The 22,787-nt window shown below is 40.6% G+C and overlaps 1 protein-coding gene across 1 annotated transcript in view; it reads left to right on the forward strand.

Moving 5' to 3' along the window:
- The window catches only part of LOC126456147 (probable RNA-binding protein 46), a 63,246-nt gene that overhangs the window by 20,700 nt on the left and 19,759 nt on the right, over positions 1-22,787 (forward strand). Inside the window, exon 2 of the mRNA XM_050091901.1 lies at positions 20,887-21,105. Coding sequence (XP_049947858.1) covers positions 20,887-21,105 — 219 coding nt within the window. The remainder of the gene's footprint in view (positions 1-20,886; positions 21,106-22,787) is intronic.

The following is a 22,787-nucleotide window of genomic DNA, read 5'->3' on the forward strand; positions in this document are numbered from 1 at the left end:
CAGCTTATGAGGTGAAGGACATCAAGTCACATAATATTGACAATTACAGTCTTCATTGATAATTCGTGGCATTCATAGCCCAGTTATTGAACATTTCTGTACCAAGTATGTAGTATTACAGAAAAATGTTCATTAATTGTTTTACATAGAATCAGTAGCCTTCTTTTCCTGGTTACAAAGCATTATGAAATAATCGCATTCTTTTCAGTTACAGAGTATAATTAAGAATCATTAACCTTTTCCTAATTACAGTTAATTAATCATTTGTCATTAATTAATCATTTGTCTAATTACAGTTAATTAATCATTTGTATAATTACAGTTAATTAATCATTTGTCGTTAATTAATCATTTGTCTAATTACAGTTAATTAATCATTTGTAGCCTTAATTAATTACAAAGCATTATTAAGCAGTACCATAGTTAATTAATTATGTGTCATTCCAATCTATTAAGAATAATTAGTCTTTTCCTAATTACAAAGCATTATGAAACAGTCACATTTATTTCCAATTACAAAGTATGAACATTGAAAACAAGAGTTAATTAATGGCATAATTAATAACAATTTCGTTGATTGACATTAATTATTGGCACTCAGTGGCCATCAAGTATTGAATAAAACATAGTTCATCATTCAGTATTATTCACATCATTACAAAGTCATTATTAAAAATCAGTTAATTACAGTCAAATCATTAGTAATCACAGGCATTACAATAAACAGTGGCAGTTATTAGCTAGTGACAAAGCATTATTTTGAATATAGTCTCATTAAGAGGTCATTACTCGAGTGACATGCTATTCAGAGTTGATCAGTATTATTCAGAATTATCATAAACTAGTGACATTATGTGGGACTGGTAATACATTTTTTTGGTAGCAATGCATTGCGTTGGGATCGATAATTAATTGCTGAGACATAATACTTTTTGCTTTTGACCTATTGTTGCAAATGAGGATAGGTAACGTCATTCGTCATGAGTCAGCTGTAGCAAGATTATGTAACAAGGCAGTACATGTGATCACATTTATAAATGATAAACACAAATGGGTAAAAAATATAAAAATGCAAGTACTAGAACAGGTATAATAAGTAACAGGTTTAGTAAGTGTCATGAAAAACTTCTCCTGGAAAAAATACAAAAACGGATTATTGACCTGAAAGAAGAAACGCACACTATGCTGAAAAGTAGTGAACTTCGAATTAACAAGTAGTGAAATGTGTATAAAATGTGTTCCATAGCTGTCCTTTCCAAAACTTTCCGTCATCCTACTATGCAATGTAACACCTGCTGTCAAAGCAAACTGCAACAAATACTTAAATAACTACGTAGCATAAATACATTACTTCAACATTATCCTCATCTGTAAAGAAAAAAAACTTCATTATCCATCACTTCATTATCCATATTATCATAACTTCATTATTATCACCACCTGTAAAGAAAAACTTCATTATTCATAATACCATTTCCTTCATCATTATTCATCAGTATTCACTATCATCTGCAAAAAATCACTTCATTACTCATTATACAACTATTCCTTATCTCTAGCATATTTCATCACTAAAACTAAGATGTGTAGTTCTCTCTGACAGCCTGCATCAATCACCTTGTATTCTGAAAGAAAAAATTAGTTAAGACTGCTATTCTCTGATGAGTATAGTATAGTCTTGTTAATGCTTGTTAATCCTGATCCCTTTACTCTTCCTCATAAAGTTATTGCATCTCCTTTCGTTTATTCCGTAGGTGAAATTCCCATTTATGTTAAATTTATTTCTTAGAATCATCATTGCTTTCTGAAATGGATGAACAAAGATTAATGTCTTGCATTTAAATCCTATACCCACTAAATAATGACTGGTTTATGGAGACACAATTAACCATACAGCATAACATGACAGAAAACGTAATATGTTAAAGACGTTGACAGTGTTCAGATGCAAAAATGTACACAGAATAATACAATGCAGTAGCAAAAAAAAATGTTAAACATTCACGATCTTGAGGTGTCATATGGCAACAAAAAATGTCAAAGTCGACTGGTGTGTGTTATATCTTAACTATTTCATAGTGCATACAAACAAAACTGGAGTACTGTCATATACACAAAAAAATGGAAAATGTGCACGGTCTGATGTGTAACGACAAGAAAAGCGACCTGCTAACCTTACCTTGCCGGCCACTTGCCAAGAAAAAAATACGATAATCATCAATAAGTAGTCACATAAATATAATTGCATTAGTAAATGGCATCATAGTGTGTCGAATCATACAGTGGTTTCACTCAATAAACGGTTTAATGTTTGAGATATGGTGATTGCCTTTCGATTTTCTGGTTCTCAAAGTTTCGACGTGTACAACATTGGGGTGAGGGATACTGCGAATCCGATACGGACCTGCGTATAGAAGTTCAAATTTACTGCACTTACCTTTTAATTTGCTGGATAAATAGTGTGTACGTACTAATATCTTCTGTCCAACGTGAAAGTCGCGGCGTGTACAAACCTGTTTTTGCTGTCTTCTCCGGCGCTCTGCGGCACGTTTGATGTTGTTCAGCGCAATGTCAATTATTTCGTGGTGTCGTAGGCGACGATTTTTGGGGAAGTCTATTAATTCTTTAATTTTGTTCGGTGGTTCAACGTTTTTCAGTATAACAGTCGGAGATAGCATAGTGGATTCATTTGGAATGGAATTAATTACATCTTGGAATGAGAGTATGTGTGTATCCCAATCAATATGTCTTTTGTGGCAGTATATTCTGCACAGCTTACCAATTTCCTTCATTAATCTTTCACAAGGGTTCGAAGAAGCGTGGTACTTGGATATATAGATCGGAGAAATGTTTCTAGCTCGTAACATGCGTGTCCATACACTACTACGAAATTGAGATCCATTGTCAGAAATTACTTTCATTACATGCCCTACATGAGATAGAAAATGTTTTACAAATGCTTTCGAAACAGTTTTAGCAGTAGCTTTGCGTAACGGAGTGAAAGTAACAAATTTTGAAGTGAGCTCAACAGCGACAAAAATGTAGCAAAAACCTCTGTTAGTTCTCGGAATCGGACCAAAAATATCTACTGCGGCCATGTGTCTTAATTTCACAGGTATAATGGAATATAAAGGAGGAATATGTGAAGTGGTGTCTGATTTAGCTTTCTGGCAAATTTTACAAGACGCTAAAACTCGTCGTATACGTTTTTCCATGTTGGTAAAATAACAGTTCTGTCTCAGTATAAGAAAACATTTTCGTGCTCCGTAATGTGCGTAACTTAAATGAGTGTACCAAATTAGTTTGTTAACCAGTTCGTCAGGAATGCATAATAACCAATTGTTGCTGTCAGGATGAGAGCGGCGAAACAGAATGTCATTGCGTACAGTGTAGTGGTTTCTAATCGTAACATTATTCTTATCTTGCCAAAGGTGTTTAATTTCTTTCCACACATTGTCCTTATTTTGTTCTTGTGCTATGTCCTGTAATGACGATGAAATAAAATTTTCAAATGCAACTTGCTGAATGTACATGACACTGAAATTTGTTTTGCAGAAGTTGGTTGCTACGTCTTGCTGATTGTTACTGAGAGAACGCGATAGTGCGTCTGCTATAACATTTTGCGTGCCGGGAATGTGAACAATCGTAAAATTAAATTCTTGCAAATAAAGTTTCCATCTGCTTAATCTATCGTGAGTAAATTTAGCTGAAAGTAAAAATTGTATCGCTCTATGGTCTGTGTAGACGGTGGTATGTCTGCCGTAAAGAAAGTGCCTAAATCTCGTGAAAGCCCATACAACACATAATGTTTCAAATTCTGTGACGGAATAATTTCGTTCAGCAGGTGACAAAATGCGGCTTGCAAATGCGATATTTTTGATTACGGTAGACCCATCTTCTTCAATTTCCTGGAAAATATGTACGCCTAAAGCGGTGTTCGAACTGTCAGTGGCAATGAAAAAATTTCTGGTAAGATCTGGGTGCGATAAAAGTGGAGCATTCAACAAAGCATGTTTCAAATAACATTCTCGTGAACAAAATTCTGCGTGTCAAAAGTAATGTTTGCGTAACTGTAATATGCAATCTGTGCTGTATCTGGTTAAAATTCTGTCGTACGTGTTATTATTTACGGGAGAATGTTGTGGCATATCCACTATATGAACTGCTTTGTTATTTCTTACTGACGTGTTACGTTATGGATGACACCTATTGTCTGGATCATTCATGATAATGTGTTGTTGCTGATGTTCTTACTGCTGAAAAGATCGACTGTTATTAAATCTACGCTGAAAATTGTGCTCATCATTTTTTTTTTACGTCTGTCATGATAGTAATTTCTATACGGCGCATTGCGATACGAGTTGAAATAGTGTGTTATCTTTACGTAGTTATTTCTTTGCTGCCGTGCGTTACTATTTGTTGTAGCTGAGACTATACATGCACGCGGCGAAACATTAAAGTTTGGTTGACCTTGTAGACTGCATTGTTGGTTAGGTATGCTAAGCGGTTGACTTTCATGCTATTATGGTGGAAAACGTCTATTGTTACCAAAAAATGCGTTTGCTGTTAATTTTACACATACTGATGATTACGATTTTATCTGTTATTAAAATTACGGCGGTAGTTGTCATTACGGGAGTGCTTAATAAAATTGTCACATTCGGTAAAGGTTTGTCATATCCGGTTTTCATTACATATTCTTAATCCTAAATAGAGCAATAGTTAAAGAGCAGTTTTGATAGATATAAAGGATAGTAGAAGAGAAGGCAGCAGTGCAGAAAACTAAAGATGAAACAGCACTACTACAGCTCGGGGCCCTATGCTCGCTACGGCACATATTCATTAAAGCGTAATGAATCCCCTGAGGTCTATTACGCACTGCAAATCAATTTTAGCTTTTGTGTTACAGGCAATAGCGGTAAAATTTCAAAGGCAAATTGTTGTATCCGTGCTAATTCAGATTTCTTCATTACAGGCAATGCTGTTGTAAATACAAAAATAAATTGTCTCATCTGGTTCAAAGCTAGCTTCTGCATTACAGGCAATAGCGGTGAATGTACAAAGATAAATTGTCGTATACAGTGCAAAGCGTGTGCCTGTACGCTGTCATTATTACTTTTTTTACATTTTCTGGCGGATAAAATTTGCTCGTAATCTACGTTCTCGTCATTGAATTTGAAAACACGTTCGGGTTTGTGTGTGAATCTGTTCGTCTGTGTCATTTCGGATTTCAAGTTGCATAGCTTTTCATATTTTAAGTCGCGTAGCTTTTCGGATTTTAATTCGCGTAGTCTCTGTAAATTGCTCACATTATATGCGCTGCGTAAGTCTGACAAATGTTCATAAAGTGGCGCCTGCTGTGGTATGTTATTAACTGAAATGTTTTTGATTTCCATTACTTCTTGTTGTAAATTTGACAACTTCCTACGTAACGCATTGTTAGATGAATCGATCTCATTAATTGTCTGCTGTAAATTTTGAAATTCAGGTGTTTGGTTAAATGACACCGGTGCAGTATCGTCTGACTTATTGTCATTAGCACTTTCGATAGCATCAATACGACTGGCCAATTCATCATATTTTTCTGTCAGTATTTTTGCCTGATCATCGGTTTTAGAATCGGACGCATTAACCTGTTTTTGCAACTTACGCGTAGTTTCGCTCAGTTTTTTAACATCAGCTTTGATAACATCACAATCCTGTGTTAGATCTAATTGTTCGAATCTATCTGTCACTGTTTGAATATTTACTGTGTGTGTATCTGTTTTTGCTTTAAGATCAGAAATTTCATCCTGTAATTCCGCGTTCAATTGTTCTATGGTATTAATTTTGTCGGACACTGTAGTAATATTATTGTCTACATACGTCTTCGCTTTCGCGAATATTTTACGTTTGTCCTCTTGTCTCTGTGCAGTGATGGTTTCCATGACTTGTCGTTTTACTTTGTTTTGATCTTGAATAAATCTGCGGAAACGCGTATTACTGTTCTGTATGTGCTGACTAAAGCGCTCGTTAATCTGAGTGTACTGCTGTTCGAATTTCGCGTCTATCTTTGCGTCCATAGTGCGCGAAAGTTCTACCGTCATTGCTCTAAACTCGTCCCGTAATTGTGTAGCTTTTTCAGAGCACTGTTTGGCGACTCCGCTAATTTCGTCTCTGAGTGTATCTGTCGCGGCTGTTTGCATTTCCCTTAATTCTTGCGCAACCGATTTTATTTCTTCGCTATTTTTTTGTGAACACGCCTCAATTTCCGTGCGCAACTGTTCCTTAGTGTCATGGCACTGCGCGGCAACGTCTCTAATTTGTTCACCAAGCTGCCTGTTCTGTTCCCTAAGTTGTTTGAAATTTTCATCATTATTGTCAAGTTTCTCATTAATTTTATTAAATTTTTTATCCTGTTCACTAAATTGTTGTTTGATATCTTCACTTTGTTTGTCTAATTTTTCGTTCTGTTGTTTGAAATTGTTCTCCATTTTCTCACTTTGCTGTAGCATTATTGTCATAAATTGTTCCAAAGTAACATTACCTACTTTATTCTCACTACCGTTTGATGGTGTATCTACAATTGTCGCGCTTTGTGTGACCATTTGGTCATTCTGCAATTTACAAAAAGGATTATCAGTCGGACCTACACTGTCACTCACTATTTCGGAATTAAATAAATCCGTCGTACTTTGTATATCCTGTTCATTTTCATTAGACAAATTTGTCTGTACATTACTTGGATTTTCTGAATCGGGTGTGTTAAGCTCGCCAGCGCTCATTACAATAGAGCGTCCCGCGTCATCAATTGTCGTCAAGTTAACAGACGAGACAATTGAGTTCGTTTGTTCATTATCAAGGTAAAAGTCATCATTAGTGGTTGGAATGCACTGATTGTTAGTGAACGCAGGATTGTCACCATTACGTTGCGTATCACAACTACTATCGGTCACGTTGTTTAAGTCGGTAATTTCATTCACAATACTTCGCGATACACTATTCACAGTCTTTCGCGGCATTTTTACAATAGTCAAAATTTTTCACAAAGCAAATAAGCACAATGCAAAAGCAACACACAAATACAACAAAGCAGCAAATTGCCGTTGACCTGTAGAGAGAAAGTCACAATATTATTAACAGCGTTGCGCTAAATCCTAATTATATCTAAGCAAACAAGAGCAGATATCTGACTGTCGCTCAAAAGACTCTCAACGAAATACGATCCTGGACTGGGTGTCGCCAAGTGTAACCTCCCCACCGCAATTTTTTATAAGAAAATATGACAATACTTAATAGAAATGGGGAGCCAAGTGTAACCTCCCTACAAAAATTTTAAAAGAAAGAAAAAGACGATACTAATTAGAACTGCTGATGTACATGGCTCTATGCGTAACCTGCCCACAAACAAATGTACTGACAATGGCAACAAAAATGTGAAAATACGCAATCTGACTCAAATATAAATCCTTCAAAAAATTAAAGCCCATTCAGTGACAAGAAAATTCAATTAAACCGAAATGTCGGTCTTTGGCCCTGTGAAAAACAATCAAAATTAAAGTCTTACCTCAGAATAAATGGATGTCACATATCTGCTCTTGTTGTTGCGCACCGCTTGGAGGAACTGCATTGCAAATAATAATATTCTCCTTTTTTTTTGTGATTCTAGTGAAATTTTTTCTTCAAAAGAAGTGGAATGAAATGGGAAGTGCAACGAAATCTTTAGTTCAAAAAAATTAAACTTTTGAGAAAATGCTTTTGAATTAAAAAATTATTATTGGGAGACTTGTTGGAGAATAATTACAATAAATAAAATTTTCCATTATCTAATGATTATATTAATTAACATTATACCTTATTCCTCATCTTGACCATTGTTGCCGACCGCTCTGCATGACGACTACAGACTGAGTACTGCTCTCAACTAGACAGAGCTACAGACTCGCAACGACTACTGTACTGCACTGGCCTACAGCTACTAACAGACTGAGCAACGACTACTGACTGAGAACCGCTCGCAACACTCGCGCGGTCAAGCGCATACTCTGGTCACAGATGCTACAATGCCTCGCCATCGCTGCTGCGTTACATACGTGTTTCAAGCTTTATTGTAATTAATGATTTTACACATCTGACTTAAGAAAACTGTCCCTGCAAAAGCTCATAGATCTATAGTTCTAACTCGCATTACAACCTATTCAAGGAAAAGACAACCATCTTTCACTACGTCAGGTGGAATTTTTACTCGTGACTAACAGTAATGCACGACATTTCCCTTATTCAGAAAAGTATTGGATATGAGTGCCGGCGGTTCCATACGTGCATTGGTCGAAACGAAAGTGAGTCACTTAACTTAGCCCTAGCAACTGAGAACGTGGATTCGTACTATCATATGGAAACAGACCTTGTTGATTTCTTTGATTAGTACGAAAGACAAAAATGGCTCTGAGCACTATGGGACTTAACAGCTGAGGTCATCAGTCGCCTAGAACTTAGAACTACTTAAACATAACTAACCTAAGGACATCACACACATCCATGCCCGAGCCAGGATTCGAACCTGCGGCTGTAGCGGTCGCGCGGTTCCAGACTGAAGAGCCTAGAACCGCTCGGCCACTCCGGCCGGCAGTACGAAAGACATCTACAGGGCTCTTGCAGTAGATTTCAGTAAAAGAAGGAATGATGAACATAACTTTTTATTACGAAAGGAAACTTGGTATCATATAAACACAGAATTATCTCAATACTTAAGTCTGTTGTGAAACAATTTGACGTGTTTGAGGGGAGGAACAATTGTCTTAGAAGCGTGGCGTCTCCGCAATGGCGAAGGAAACGTAACATTAAAGGAATCATGGAACCTGATCATTATGACTAAGTAGTTACGTTATTAATCAACAACAGAAAGAAGTTGTCATTATGGAACCGTCTTTAATAAAGAATAAACAGAGGAAGAGAGCGGTACAATACTAGTTAAGTGGCAAAATGACCTCCCATCCGCAAATTATGGAAATCTCAATAAAATCCATCACACGGTTCTTCGTTTGTGAAATAAAGATTACACGACTCAAGGCAAGCAGTAGGTAAGAGATCAATTTAATATAAGGTCAGCCACTCGCCACGTGGCCGCGTGCTGGAACACAAAGAAGCACGGGCCTACGTCACAAAAATTATCTTTTATATAATATTAATTTCACACGCGTATTACGAAAATTCATAGGAAAATGACGCTGCAGGCGATATAGTAACCTTAAGAACAGATAGTTTTTCTGTGACGTGAACAATGACTGGTTTCGCTCGCTCGAATTACCGGGCAAATGTCTGGCGCCAAGTCCAGAACCACTTAAAAATCACTGAATTTACGAGGGTGAGTTGCAAAGAAAACAAAAAATACTAATGCTTACTAATTAACGAATTTCGTAATGCTCTAAATGCATCACAACTAAACGAATTTGGTGTTCAGCGAGAACATGCATGCTTACCACTCCAAGGTCTGCAACATCTTGCTTCAACAGTCTGGTGAAGTTGGAACCCGACTATCTAGAAATATACATTTTTTCAGAGTTCTTGGTAGATTGCTTCAGTCTTAGAATCCTCTGTACAAAATTTGAATAGTTTTTCTATCTCCTTCCATGTGGGGACTTCAGTATTTCACTTACGTAATAAAAATAAACACCAGCAGTCGTTTAGATGTTATTTCGTTATATTGCAACCAGTTTCGGTGACTCAGTACACCATCTCCAGGCCTTACCTGACGCTGAGGAGCTTAACTCCAATCGTATCACGATCCCATAAGCGGCCAACATCTCTGAACTGGCTTCCGAAGAATACTATAAAACCGATATTGTGTCTGCAACCATCAACTAGTTGGTGTTTACACGTAAGTGTAATTTCAGGGTAGTAATGTAGATACGGGTATCTCCACATTCAGTTTTAAATGAGCCAAATCAGTTCAATTTTTCTTCCTTTTAGACAATATTATAACCTCTACTTAGGAGGAGAACTTTGTTGCCTTAATTCGTAAATAGATAATGTTATAAATACCCGTTCGTCTACAAAAAACTCTACTCCATTGTAAAAAAAGGGGCCGCGGCGCGAAGGGATTATCACAATGGGACAGAAATCGGTAGATGTGATTTACATATACAGGCAAACAAACGACTACAATTTCAGAAAAATTTGGTGGTTTATTCAAGAGTAATAGCTTCACAAATTGAGCAACTCAATAATGGATTGGTCCACCTCTTGCCGTTACGCTAGCAGTTCCCGATACGTCTTCGATCTGGAATCTCATTGACTGGAGTAGAATCGTCTTCAGTGATGAGTCCCGATTCGAAATGAGCCCCGACGACCAGCGAAGACATGTCTGGAGAAGCGACGGACAACGGTCGGATCAACCTGACTCTCGCCCGCCGTACGGTCCGAAAGCCAGGTTCTGGTGTGCCATTTCTTTTCATAGCAGGACCCCTTTGGTTGTCATCCGCGGCACCCTTATAGCACAGCTGCACATCGACGATATTCTAACCCTGTTTTATTGCCCTTCATGGTAAGCCATCCTGGGGTAACATTTCAAGAAGATAATTTTGATTAAATAAAGAGTTGAGATCGCAATAACATTTGTTTATGATTACCGGTTTCGGCGCATGTTAAAGTTATGCTCAGGTTTTTTGGGCCCCCTATGGCTAGTACTGGCGGCCCCTCGGTCCTTCACATGATACAACGATCGTACACTGGTATCACATGAAGAACAGAGGAGCTGCCAGCACTAACCATAGGGGGCCCAAAAAACCTGAGCAATAGCTTTAACATGCGCCGAAACCGGTAATAATAAACAAATGTTATTGCGATCTCACCTCTTCTTATAATCAAAGTTAGCACCAGACGCTGCGCCTCATAGACAATGCTGTCTAATCCATAAAATTTCGGGCATGCAGCCGCGTAAATTCAGTTTCTTCTTCTAATATTTCGGCTGAATACTGTCAGCCATCTTCATAGTGAGCCTAGGTGACTAGCGCTCCAGCACTTGCTCCGTCCTTTTACACCCGAGGACCGAACCACTGCGTATGAGGCCAAAGATACACAAGGCGCCATAGACGTTGATAGGCAAAGAGGTGTAACATATGCAAGGAAATTAAATCTATGGCTGCGCAGTCGTTGCACGCCCGAAATTTTATGGAACAGTCTTAACGCAGCGAAAACATGAAGATGCTCAATGTTCTCCAAATTTATCAACAAGATAACGCTAGGTCGGACAAGACAAGAGCTTCAACTGCTTCTCTCCGTGGTTGTCAAACCCTACCTCGGCCAGCAAGGTCGCCGAATCTCTCCCCAATTGAGAACGCTTGGATCATAATGGTCAGCGCCCTCTAACCAGCTCGGGATTTTGACAATTTAACGCATCAATTGGACCGCATGTGGCACGATATCCCTCAGGAGCACATCCAACAACTCTGTCAATCAGTGCCAAGCTGAGTATCTACTTGCATAAGGGACAGAATTGTACCAACGCGTTATTGACTTTTTCAGTTTATGAAACTCTTTCCCTTGAATAAAACATCCAGTGTCATCAATTTGTTTGTCTGTACATATACATTGTCCTAATGAGTGTGGCAGGATACAGATGTAACTGAGCAAAATTGTCCACAGACATTTTAAGTCAAGAATTGATAGATTAAGAAATTGACATGTATTTATCTGTACTTGGTTGCCGTGTTTGGAACTAGTTGTGTACTACAAAATAGGCTTATAACCCCGAAACCTATGTCGTACATTAATGATAAAGTTTCGCGAAATAAGGCAAAAAAATTTTTTAATTGTCATGAAATTAAACATTTGGCTATTCGCCCAAACGTGGTAGTGAATAATCATATTCCCTTACTCAGCATTTCAAACTGCAGATACTGCCAAATAATATCATGCAGACAGCTTGATGAATTACCCGTTCTACTTATATGCCCCATATTTTACTTTATTTCAGTTACAGGTGTTCCACCTGCCCTACTGTTTTACTACGTATAATTTTAGTTGTTTCAGCTACCAGTTAAGTTTCATCATGCGTTTCAGTGTAACATGATACTTCATGGTAAAATTGTCTTGTTGAGTCATGCCCTTGATACATGTCATTAGCCTTTACTGAATTTTGTTCTTTTTTTTCTCTGAAAAGTTATTGTAATGAGTGATGTTCTTCATTGGCTCAGTGTGATATTCAATTTATCGAAGCTAAATAGCTTTTACGTCACATTTTTATAATTCTCGATTTAGACTTCAGTTGAAACTTCCGGGCTGAGACGCCGTGGTCGATGTATAAAATTTCCACCTAACGTTTCGTCTCCATCTGCGAGATACATCTTCTGAGGTCGTCCGGCTACTGCAGTAGCAAACTAGTAAACGTTGTGTTTCATAACACTCCATTTGCAACAACACTGTTTTTGAATGTGAGATTTGTTATGGATGTTAATGAAGTTAAAATTTCGAATTTACGACTGTTATTCAGTGCTTACAAGAACCTTACGTCACAAATACGTATTGCTTATTATTTCTCCTCTGCTTTTTGATTAACTACTTCGCATCCTCACCAAGCGAGCGGCGTACCTACTGACAGCTGTTGTCTGATTGCATTTGAAAATTAAGAAATAAGGAAGTATATGAAGAAAAGACCTTGTTAAAAGGTTTACGACAACTGTTGTTTTTCGTCGTTCTTCGGCCTATTTGACGAAGAATTAGTGAAGGAAGAGAATGGAAATTTGATAAATGGAAGAAAATTAGAGGGGAATAGATACCAGTTCTGGCAGGCGACATGGCCCTCACGCCTGAAAGTATCGAAGACTTAGACGATTTCCGTAATGGAAAGAACAAGCGGCTAAGCACGGAATTTGAGTTGAGGATAAACATAGCGAAAACGAAAGAGATATAGCGTAGCAGAAAGACGAATATCAGCATCAAAAGAGGAATATAATTGATTAACTCCGCTATAGAGAAATGTGATGAGTGGACTAATAAATGAGAGGTACTAAGTGTATGCAAAACGGTCACTGGAAGAAGGAACAGTTTCTTTGGGTACGTGTTAAAACAATACGGAATAGACAGACAACTACTGAAAGGAGCAATACAGCAGCAAACCTGTAAAGATAGTCAAAGATCATAATATTCAAAACAGATTATCGATGCTTTCAGTTGTAGTTGATACAAACTAACAAAAGATTAATGTATGGCAGGATGAGAATTTCTAAACCAATGGATGACTCATGACTAAAAAAAGCCAACTGCAACATGTCATCGTTGACAGATCACATAAAGTTCATGTGTAGGTTTATATTACTCTCGTTAGCAATTTACAAGCGTAAGATGTGAAACTCTTCTTTTATACTTCTCACAATTATGCCTCCCGTGTTTTCTGTGGTCCCCATCGGCTGTTACTCGTATTCGAGTGTTCATATTTTCCATATGTCTCTCCAATTGTCTTGTGTACATGTTTCATATGGCTACAAAGCTCGACTTAGGTATGTAACCTGTAGTGACATAAGGCGCACTCTCGATTTAGCGTTAGTTTATTTTCTACAAACTATGAAGTTATGTCATGAACTGCACTATTTGAAACAGAGCCATTGTTGCGCACAACATCCTTTACTACTTAACTAATGTCATCAGCAAACAGAAATATGTTAGAATTACCCGTAATACTAGAGGGCGTATCATATATACACTCCTGGAAATTGAAATAAGAACACCGTGAATTCATTGTCCCAGGAAGGGGAAACTTTATTGACACATTCCTGGGGTCAGATACTTCACATGATCACACTGACAAAACCACAGGCACATAGACACAGGCAACAGAGCATGCACAATGTCGGCACTAGTACAGTGTATATCCACCTTTTGCAGCAATGCAGGCTGCTATTCTCCCATGGAGACGATCGTAGAGATGCTGGATGTAGTCCTGTGGAACGGCATGCCATGCCATTTCCACCTGGCGCCTCAGTTGGACCAGCGTTCGTGCTGGACGTGCAGACCGCGTGAGACGACGCTTCATCCAGTCCCAAACATGCTCAATGGGGGACAGATCCGGAGATCTTGCTGGCCAGGGTAGTTGGCTTACACCTTCTAGAGCACGTTTGGTGGCACGGGATACATGCGGACGTGCATTGTCCTGTTGGAACAGCAAGTTCCCTTGCCGGTCTAGGAATGGTAGAACGATGGGTTCGATGACGGTTTGGATGTACCGTGCACTATTCAGTGTCCCCTCGACGATCACCAGTGGTGTACGGCCAGTGTAGGAGATCGCTCCCCACACCATGATGCCGGGTGTTGGCCCTGTGTGCCTCGGTCGTATGCAGTCCTGATTGTGGCGCTCACCTGCACGGCGCCAAACACACATACCACCATCATTGGCACCAAGGCAGAAGCGACTCTCATCGCTGAAGACGACACGTCTCCATTCGTCCCTCCATTCACGCCTATCGCGACACCACTGGAGGCGGGCTGCACGATGTTGGGGCGTGAGCGAAAGACGGCCTAACGGTGTGTGGGACCGTAGCCCAGCTTCATGGAGACGGTTGCGAATGGTCCTCGCCGATACCCCAGGAGCAACAGTGTCCCTAATTTGCTGGGAAGTGGCGGTGCGGTCCCCTACGGCACTGCATAGGATCCTACGGTCTTGGCGTGCATCCGTGCGTCGCTGCCGTCCGGTCCCAGGTCGACGGGCACGTGCACCTTCCGCCGACCACTGGCGACAACATCGATGTACTGTGGAGACCTCACGCCCCACGTGTTGAGCAATTCGGCGGTACGTCCACCCGGCCTCCCGCATGCCCACTATACGCCCTCGCTCAAAGTCCGTCAACTGCACATACGGTTCACGTCCACGCTGTCGCGGCATGCTACCAGTGTTAAAGACTGCGATGGATCTCCGTATGCCACGGCAAACTGGCTGACACTGACGGCGGCGGTGCAGAAATGCTGCGCAGCTAGCGCCATTCGACGGCCAACACCGCGGTTCCTGGTGTGTCCGCTGTGCCGTGCGTGTGATCATTGCTTGTACAGCCCTCTCGCAGTGTCCGGAGCAAGTATGGTGGGTCTGACACACCGGTGTCAATGTGTTCTTTTTTCCATTTCCAGGAGTGTATAAATAAGGAACAAGAGTGGCCCCAGAACTGATCCCTGGAGCACCTCCCCCCCCCCCTCCCCCATTTGACTGTGCCCCAGTCAGATCCCACATCACAGCCATTCTCAACACTGAATTGTGACCTTTTGCTATCTGTTGCTGAAATAAGAGGTGAACCAATTGTGAGCTACTCCCCGTATTTCATAACGGTCCAACTCCTGGAGCAATATTTTCTGATCAAGACAATCAAACGCCTTAAATAATTAAAAAAAGATGCCAAGCGTTCGAAACGTTTTGTTTAATCCACCCAGTACTTCACAGAGAAAAGAGAGTACAGCATTTTCAGTTGTTATACCACTACTAAAGCCAAACTGTATATTTGATTGCAAATTATGTGACATAAAATGATCAATTATCCTCACATACGCAGTCTTTTCAATAACTCTTAGCAAACATAGAGACAGGTCTAAAATCGTCTACATTATCTCTTTCTCCCTTTTTATAAAGCGGCTTTGCTACTGAGAACTTTAATGGTTCAGGAAATTGACCATTCTTAAAGGAGAAATTACAAATATTGCTAAGTACAGGGCTTGCATGTGCAGCACAGTACTTTAATATTCTGCTAGGCACTCCCACCGCATCTATGAGAATCCGTAGTCTTTACTGATTTAATTATTGACTCAGTATCAACCTCGGAAAGGTATTTTCCAAGACAATTATATAATGTTCTGTAGAAACTAAGTTTTTATTTTTGCGTACAGCAGTGCCCAGAAAATGATTGTTGAATACTGTACATATGTCTGACTTACCAGTAACACAGATATTTTTACTATGTACTGACTTTCTATCGTCGTCCTTGTGCAGCTGATAATACATATTCTTTGCCTTCCTAATGAGATTTTTAAGCACCTTACAATACTGTTTGTAATGGGCTACTGTAGCTTGGTTGTGACCACTTTTAGCATTTTGATATAATCCCACTTTGTTCTACATGATATCCTTATCACACTAGTCAACCACCCAGGCTGCCTTTTACTGCTAGTACCCTGTTTAGAAAGTTGTAATGGAAAGCAACTCTCAAAGTGCATGAAAAATGTGTTAAGGAAAGCGTTTGTCATCTGTGTTATCGGCACTATAATCATCCTGCCACTCTTGTTCCTTAACGAGGTTTAAAAAATTCTCTTTTGCCGTTGGATTAGCTTTTCTACATAGTTTGCAATTATAACATTTGTTTGAGTACTAAAGCCCTTTACTGTTTAAATTTGTGCGTCATGGTCTGAAAGGACATTCACCCTTTTACTAACAGAATGCCCGTATAGTAATGAAGAATGAATAAAAATATTGTCTATGGCTGTGCTACTGTTCCCCTGCACTCTGGTTGGGAAAAACACAGTCTGCATCAGATCATATGAGTTTACGAGATCTTCCAACATCCTTTTTCCTGCACAATCACATACAAAACTAATATTGAAGTCACCACATACAGCTAATTTTTGGCACTTTCTATAAAGTGAACCAAGAACCCTCTCTGGATTGAGCAGAAATGATCTGAAGTCAGATTTAGGGGACCTATAAACAACAACAATCAGAATTTTAGTTTCACAAATTCAACTACCCCTGCGCAGCATTCAAATACCCGTTCAGTGGAGTGCAATGATACGTCTATGGACTCAAATGGAATACTGTTTTTTTCACGTACATGGCCACTCCCCCCAATCCGCAAAGAACTCCTTGAAAAACAGCCAGCTAATTTGTATCCTGATAAATTGTGAATACTGTTTTTTTCACGTACATGGCCACTCCCCCCAATCCGCAAAGAACTCCTTGAAAAACAGCCAGCTAATTTGTATCCTGATAAATTGTTTAGGTGGTGCTCCGATATACCAATAATGTCGGAGTCAACATCTGTAAGCAGTTCACTAACTTTATCTTTGATGCCTCTTATATACTGATGAAATATGATAATTCCTTCTCTACTTAGATACCTGATCTCCTCTGAAGCTGATTCCTTTGTTGGAGGGACTTCCTTTAAGCAGGTATACCTATCAGCTTACTTCAGTCTAAAAATGGTACAGCTCTAACACCAACTACTACAGGAATTTGTCCATGAGTGTTCCCACCACCACCCACTACACTGTCACCTATCAGCTTTGCCAGCATCCCCTTCCCATACGTATTGAGTTGCAGGCCATGCCAAGTGAAACCCTATCTATTGACAGACGCAGCTGGCAACACTGCAATGTGAACCATGCCCTCCACCATCAGTGCCTTCTCCAGCCCCATGTTAACACGCCTAACAGCAGCATTAAGATGAGGCCGATAATGACGCTGATAGTTGCACAAAGTGTACATTAGTGCCACTAGTTTGAGTAGCTATCTTCATCAGGTCACAACATACATCATATTCCCGTCCCTATCAAGACAGTTCCCTGCTCCACCCACAATCATTATCTGATCCTCTTTCGTAAAATTCCTACATAACTCCCCTATGCTGTCGGTCACCTGAGCCAACTCCCCGAAACTGCTGATCCTCGCAGCAGAACCTCCTCCTTTCCGTTAGAGTTTGCAGCTGACTTAGGCTTCATAACTGCTGAAGACTGCTGTGTGTTTCCTACACCTGCAGTGACAAGAGGCTTCTCTCCACTCAACTCTGACAGCTCGTCAAAACTATTGCTTATACGCAAAGCGCTACTGTGTGAATATCTCCTCCTCCTAGCTGCTTTCTTACCAACTGCCAGTTCCCGTTTCCCAGCACCCTTCACCCTCCTCAACCTGTCTAGTTCCTCCTTTGCGTCTTGTAACTGTATCTGAAACGCACAGATCTTACGCAGCTGCTCCTCTGTCAGCTTATTTCTTCTACAAATTCTGCATTTCCAGAAGAGGATCTCGCTAGAACGTTCACTGGCTTCATCACTGCATTCCCCCCACCCCCCCACCTCCCACCCCCAACGAAAATACTTTGAACAAATCCCGCACTATAACACACTACATACAAACCTACGACGAAGCCCACACTTCTCACTCATGGTAAAATTGTAATAGTTACTGAAAAACTAAACGTCTACGTCAACTAAGTTCAGTTACAACTTAAGAATTATTTAAAGAACTAACAATAGTGCTCTCGAAATTCTCTCTTTACTAAGTAAGCAACTACTTTTATTAATACTACTAAACCACAACTAATACCAGCACTACCAAAACTTCACACAATTTCTAAGCTATAACAAAAAATTCAAAGGGCACTGGAACACTCAACGAAATTAATAGAGTGAATGAAAATTTTACTTTGTTTTTTAGAGTTGTTTGTGCGTGGAAGTTGTTTAGTAAATTTCGTGCGGTAGTTGTCGGCTGACACGTCACGTGTCCTGTGCTCTGAACATTTGGTGTCATCGGCTGGCGAGATCACGTGACATGAGCCATGATTGGCTTACAAAAGCGCATCCAGGCTTCTTTTTTTTTTCTTTTTCTCTCGGAAGTGCCGGGAAGTTTTACGTCGGTGTATAAAACCTTAAGCATTCAAAGGACTGGTAAGTTTACAGTTCCGAGAGAAAGTACACTGTCGCTTAACCGGGCAAAAAGTATATTTTTTAACTGGAAAATCCCGGAAAAAGGATTTTTCCTTATTCGCGTATACACCCTGTTAATTCCTCATAATTCCAGAATTAACTGATGAAAACATCTCATTTTCTGCGCAAGTGTAGCGTAACTTTCAAGTTATTAAATCAGTGCACTTGTTCGAAGTGGTCACCATTAATATCTACACACACAGGCGATAATGCATATGCCGGCCGTTGTGGACGAGCGGTTCTAGGCGCTTCAGTCAGGGACCGCGCTGCTGCTACGGCCGCAGGTTCGAATCCTGCCTCGGGCATGGATGTGTGTGATGTCCTTAGGTTGGTTAGGTTTAAGTACTTCTAAGTCTAGGGGACTGATGACCACAGATGTTAAGTCCCATAGTGCTCAGAAGTGCTCAGAGCCATTTGAACCAACCTACAACCAACATTTACTACCGATAAATTCACAGCTTTGCCCATGGACGTGAGAATTTGCGGCGGCCAAGTAACATGCCATTGTGGCGATTTGTTGTAGCGTTTAGTTTAAATTGCGTCTAATGAGATCACACAATCATCTCTCCAAACATTTCATTGTTGTGCACGATGCCATTAACCACTCGCAGTACTTCATACTACGATCTGGGTCATCCTCGATCAGTGCGTGTAGCAGTCTTAGGATGTAACGCTTAAGCTACTCAGTCTTCAAAATTCGCTGAAGACTTGAGTGACTAACCCTGGTTTCGTGGCCACACTCTCTGAGACTTCTGTTGGTCAGCGAACGAATTGGTGTAATATAGCATGGAAGTTCGCCGCACTTCTCACTACAACAGGTCGTCCGGATCGTCGTGTACATATGTGAAATAGCCATCGACTTCAAATTTGTCCCGAATGCCCCCAGTTGCATACGTGTCGGTGGCTCTGTTTGAAACTTTAGTCGCATATCAGCCTTTCAGCGACCTTGTTGACTCACTTGAATCAAAACAAAGCAAAGCATCACTTACGTGGCGACTATCACGTAACAAAACAACAAAATGTGTATATGGCGACCGCCAGAACAATAAACTGTTTAACTATCGATAATTCGACATTTCCCTCGGTTAATTTGGAAGTTATGGACAATCAGAGAAGTATACATTTATTGGGCCAGTCTGTAGAATAACAATTTTTGTCAATAAAAGTTTTTAAGAAACTCATGAATTACTTTAAATATAAACGAATCGCTCTCAGTTTTAATATTTAGCGCAGAAATAAGTTTCAGGATTCATTTCTGTTCCACAGGAATGTCTACGTAGGAAGTATTTTAAAAGGAAAAACAATCCATTTCTACGATCACTAGATTTTATTTATTTTTAAAGAGCTTATCAAGAGCCAAAGGAAAGGCAATTTATGTCTGGGGGCTGGTGGTTGGCAAATTATATGTCACTTATATCGAAAAAGCCCGCCCGGTTGGCCGTGCGGTCTAACACACGGCTTTCCGGGCGGGATGAGCGCCTGGTCCCCGGCACGAATCCGCCCGGCGGATTTGTGTCGAGGTCCGGTGAACCGGCCAGTCTGTGGATGGTTTTTAAGGCGGTTTTTCATCTGCCTCGGCGAATGCGCGCTGGCTCCCCTTATTCCGCCTCAGTTACACTATTTCGGCGATTGCTGCGCAAACAAGTTCTCCATGTACGCGTACACCACCACTACTCTACTACTCAAACACAGGGGTTACACTCGTCTGGTGTGAGACGTTCCCTGGTGGGGTCCACCGGGAGCGGAACTGCACAATAACCTTGGGTTCGGTGTGGGGCGGCGGAGGGGTGAAGTGGACTGCGGTAGTCGTCGTGGGGTTGCGGCGGGGAGGGACCCTCTCCGTCGTTTCTAGGTACCCGGTTAACATACAACATATATGGAAAAATGTCGAATCGGCATGTACGTGAGTGTAATGGGTGCTTATATACTGAAGGATTTCCCAAACCTGTTACGAGGAACACGTCGTTTTTTTTTTTCGAGATTTTGATGATACTAATTATTATTTTAAAAAAGTTATTGTGATTCCTCTGTTATTGGTTATGATGTAACATTGGAGTAATCACCATACATACAAGTGTTTCTCATTTTTTTTAATATATCCGTCTTCAAAGTAAATAAGATATTCCGTCAGAGTACCAGTATTCTCAGAGCGTTCCGTCAGAGGAAAAGTTTGGGAACACCTGCCCTAGTGTAGTGTGTGGATGCTCGTTTGTGCTGAGCGGCCTCTGGACGCGTTCGCAGGAGAACGGACAGCGGCGGTACGGGCCGCCGCCAGGCTGGAGGGGCCCGGCGCCGGGCACGGAGTGCGAGGTGTTCGTGGGGCGGCTGCCGCGCAGCTGCTACGAGGACGTGCTGGTGCCGCTGCTCAGCGCCGCGGGCCGCCTCTACCAGCTGCGCCTCATGATGGACTTCAGCGGCCGCAACCGCGGCTACGCCTTCGCCATGTACACCAGTCCAGAGGTACGTGCTCGCTGCTCGCGCCACCGCTGCTTCTCTTGCTGGATGTAGGTACGGGCCAACTTGATGCAGCGAACTGTTACTCCGGCTGCTGGAAAGGACCGGATTATTATTGACTTACTGCGGCAACTGAGACAGAGTAATCCAAATTACATTTGTAAATTAACTGCCTATAACATCAGTAGTGAGCACCGCTGCTGTGTGCCACCAGACAGTGACGCGTCCAAACAGGGGGACAACAATGGCTTTGTAACATAAAATTCTTGGCCACGACTTGTGCTCGTTGTTGCAGCTATTGTGGACGACGCCAAAGCTGGCTTCCGCTATGAGCTTTGTCCATCTGGGACGTGACGGGTCACACTTTCTTTAATCTTAGTGGTTTGTGAGTGGTTTGTGATGGAAGCCTCATACGCTGGCCTAAGAGCGACAGACTCCTCGTGAAACCACGTATTTACCAGTAAGTGCTGGAAATAAACCTGTGAGAACTCCCAGAATAACAATTACCAGGCCGTATCGAATTCTACTAACATTTCTCCCAGTAGCACATTGCCATTTAGTACGGATTTCTTCTCCTGTGAGAGTACACTCGTGCTGTTCTTGCGTCATACGACTATCACTTGCCTACTTCATGTGGACGGGGACTTGCACTGTTGTAGATTACTAAACTCATAAAGCACGAAATGCTTCAGTCCGATTAAACTTACTTGACAGTTGTGTACTACTTGCCTCTACAGTGTTGTCACTTTGGCTACCGCTTGGTTAAAGACGACATGCAAACACGGCGGGTCCGTCGCCAAGTGCAGAAGTGCTTTTTTATATATATATATATATATATTGGAAGCGGTTGCCGTCAGGTTTGGTGGGAGTCCGAGATTCTCTGTTTACAGCCGACTTTAAAGTGACCAATGACTGAACTGCAACAGACGAAGCGTTTTGTAGCACTGAATTTACACTTGTGTCCTAACCAAACAACAACCTCTTGAATGGCAATGTATTGGAGAAAATGGCAGTCAGCAACATGCGACAAAACTATTTATCATACTGACTTTGTTCACGGACTTGAAAGCCGACATCTACAAGCAAACTCAAGACAGAAAAATTTGTTTCAGTATTAAAAGCGATTTGTAACTTCTCGTTTTCATCGGTTATCCGCCACTCGGTTACAGTTTTGATTGTTTTGCCTTCTGGACGGCAGACTGTAACTTCACCAATGTGCTACATCTCGACATTATAGCCTCAGCTGTCGAGCAATTTTAATGAGACTATAGTAAAGTTTATTTTCTCTGGTTTACACAGTATTGATGGAAGAACTCGTTCATAAAACTGGGTTTAATAAGCCACCTTGACCATATGTTAATTTAAAGCGGCAATAACAAATGCAATTTTTTGTGGCGCCAATTCTAATAACATCAAACTGACAGCATTATTTAAGAAATTTACAGTAAAAATTATTGTGGAAGTTGCAGTCAGTAGTTATTTGCTCTATTGCTCCATATTTTGAAAGTCCCTCACGGTATGTACGTCAGTACGTTCCTAAATGCTTGAAAATTATATTTTGGGCGTCAAAGACAGTTTCCACGTGACGTACTCTTATGACCGTCATAACATGATAACATAAAAATAATGCAAGTCGCTTTTAGAGTGATACAGTGCCATTAAGGGAAAGTTCTCCACTTACTTTATTG

The sequence above is a fragment of the Schistocerca serialis genome, chromosome 2, assembly GCF_023864345.2.
Source record: "Schistocerca serialis cubense isolate TAMUIC-IGC-003099 chromosome 2, iqSchSeri2.2, whole genome shotgun sequence".
Taxonomy (NCBI): domain Eukaryota; kingdom Metazoa; phylum Arthropoda; class Insecta; order Orthoptera; family Acrididae; genus Schistocerca; species Schistocerca serialis.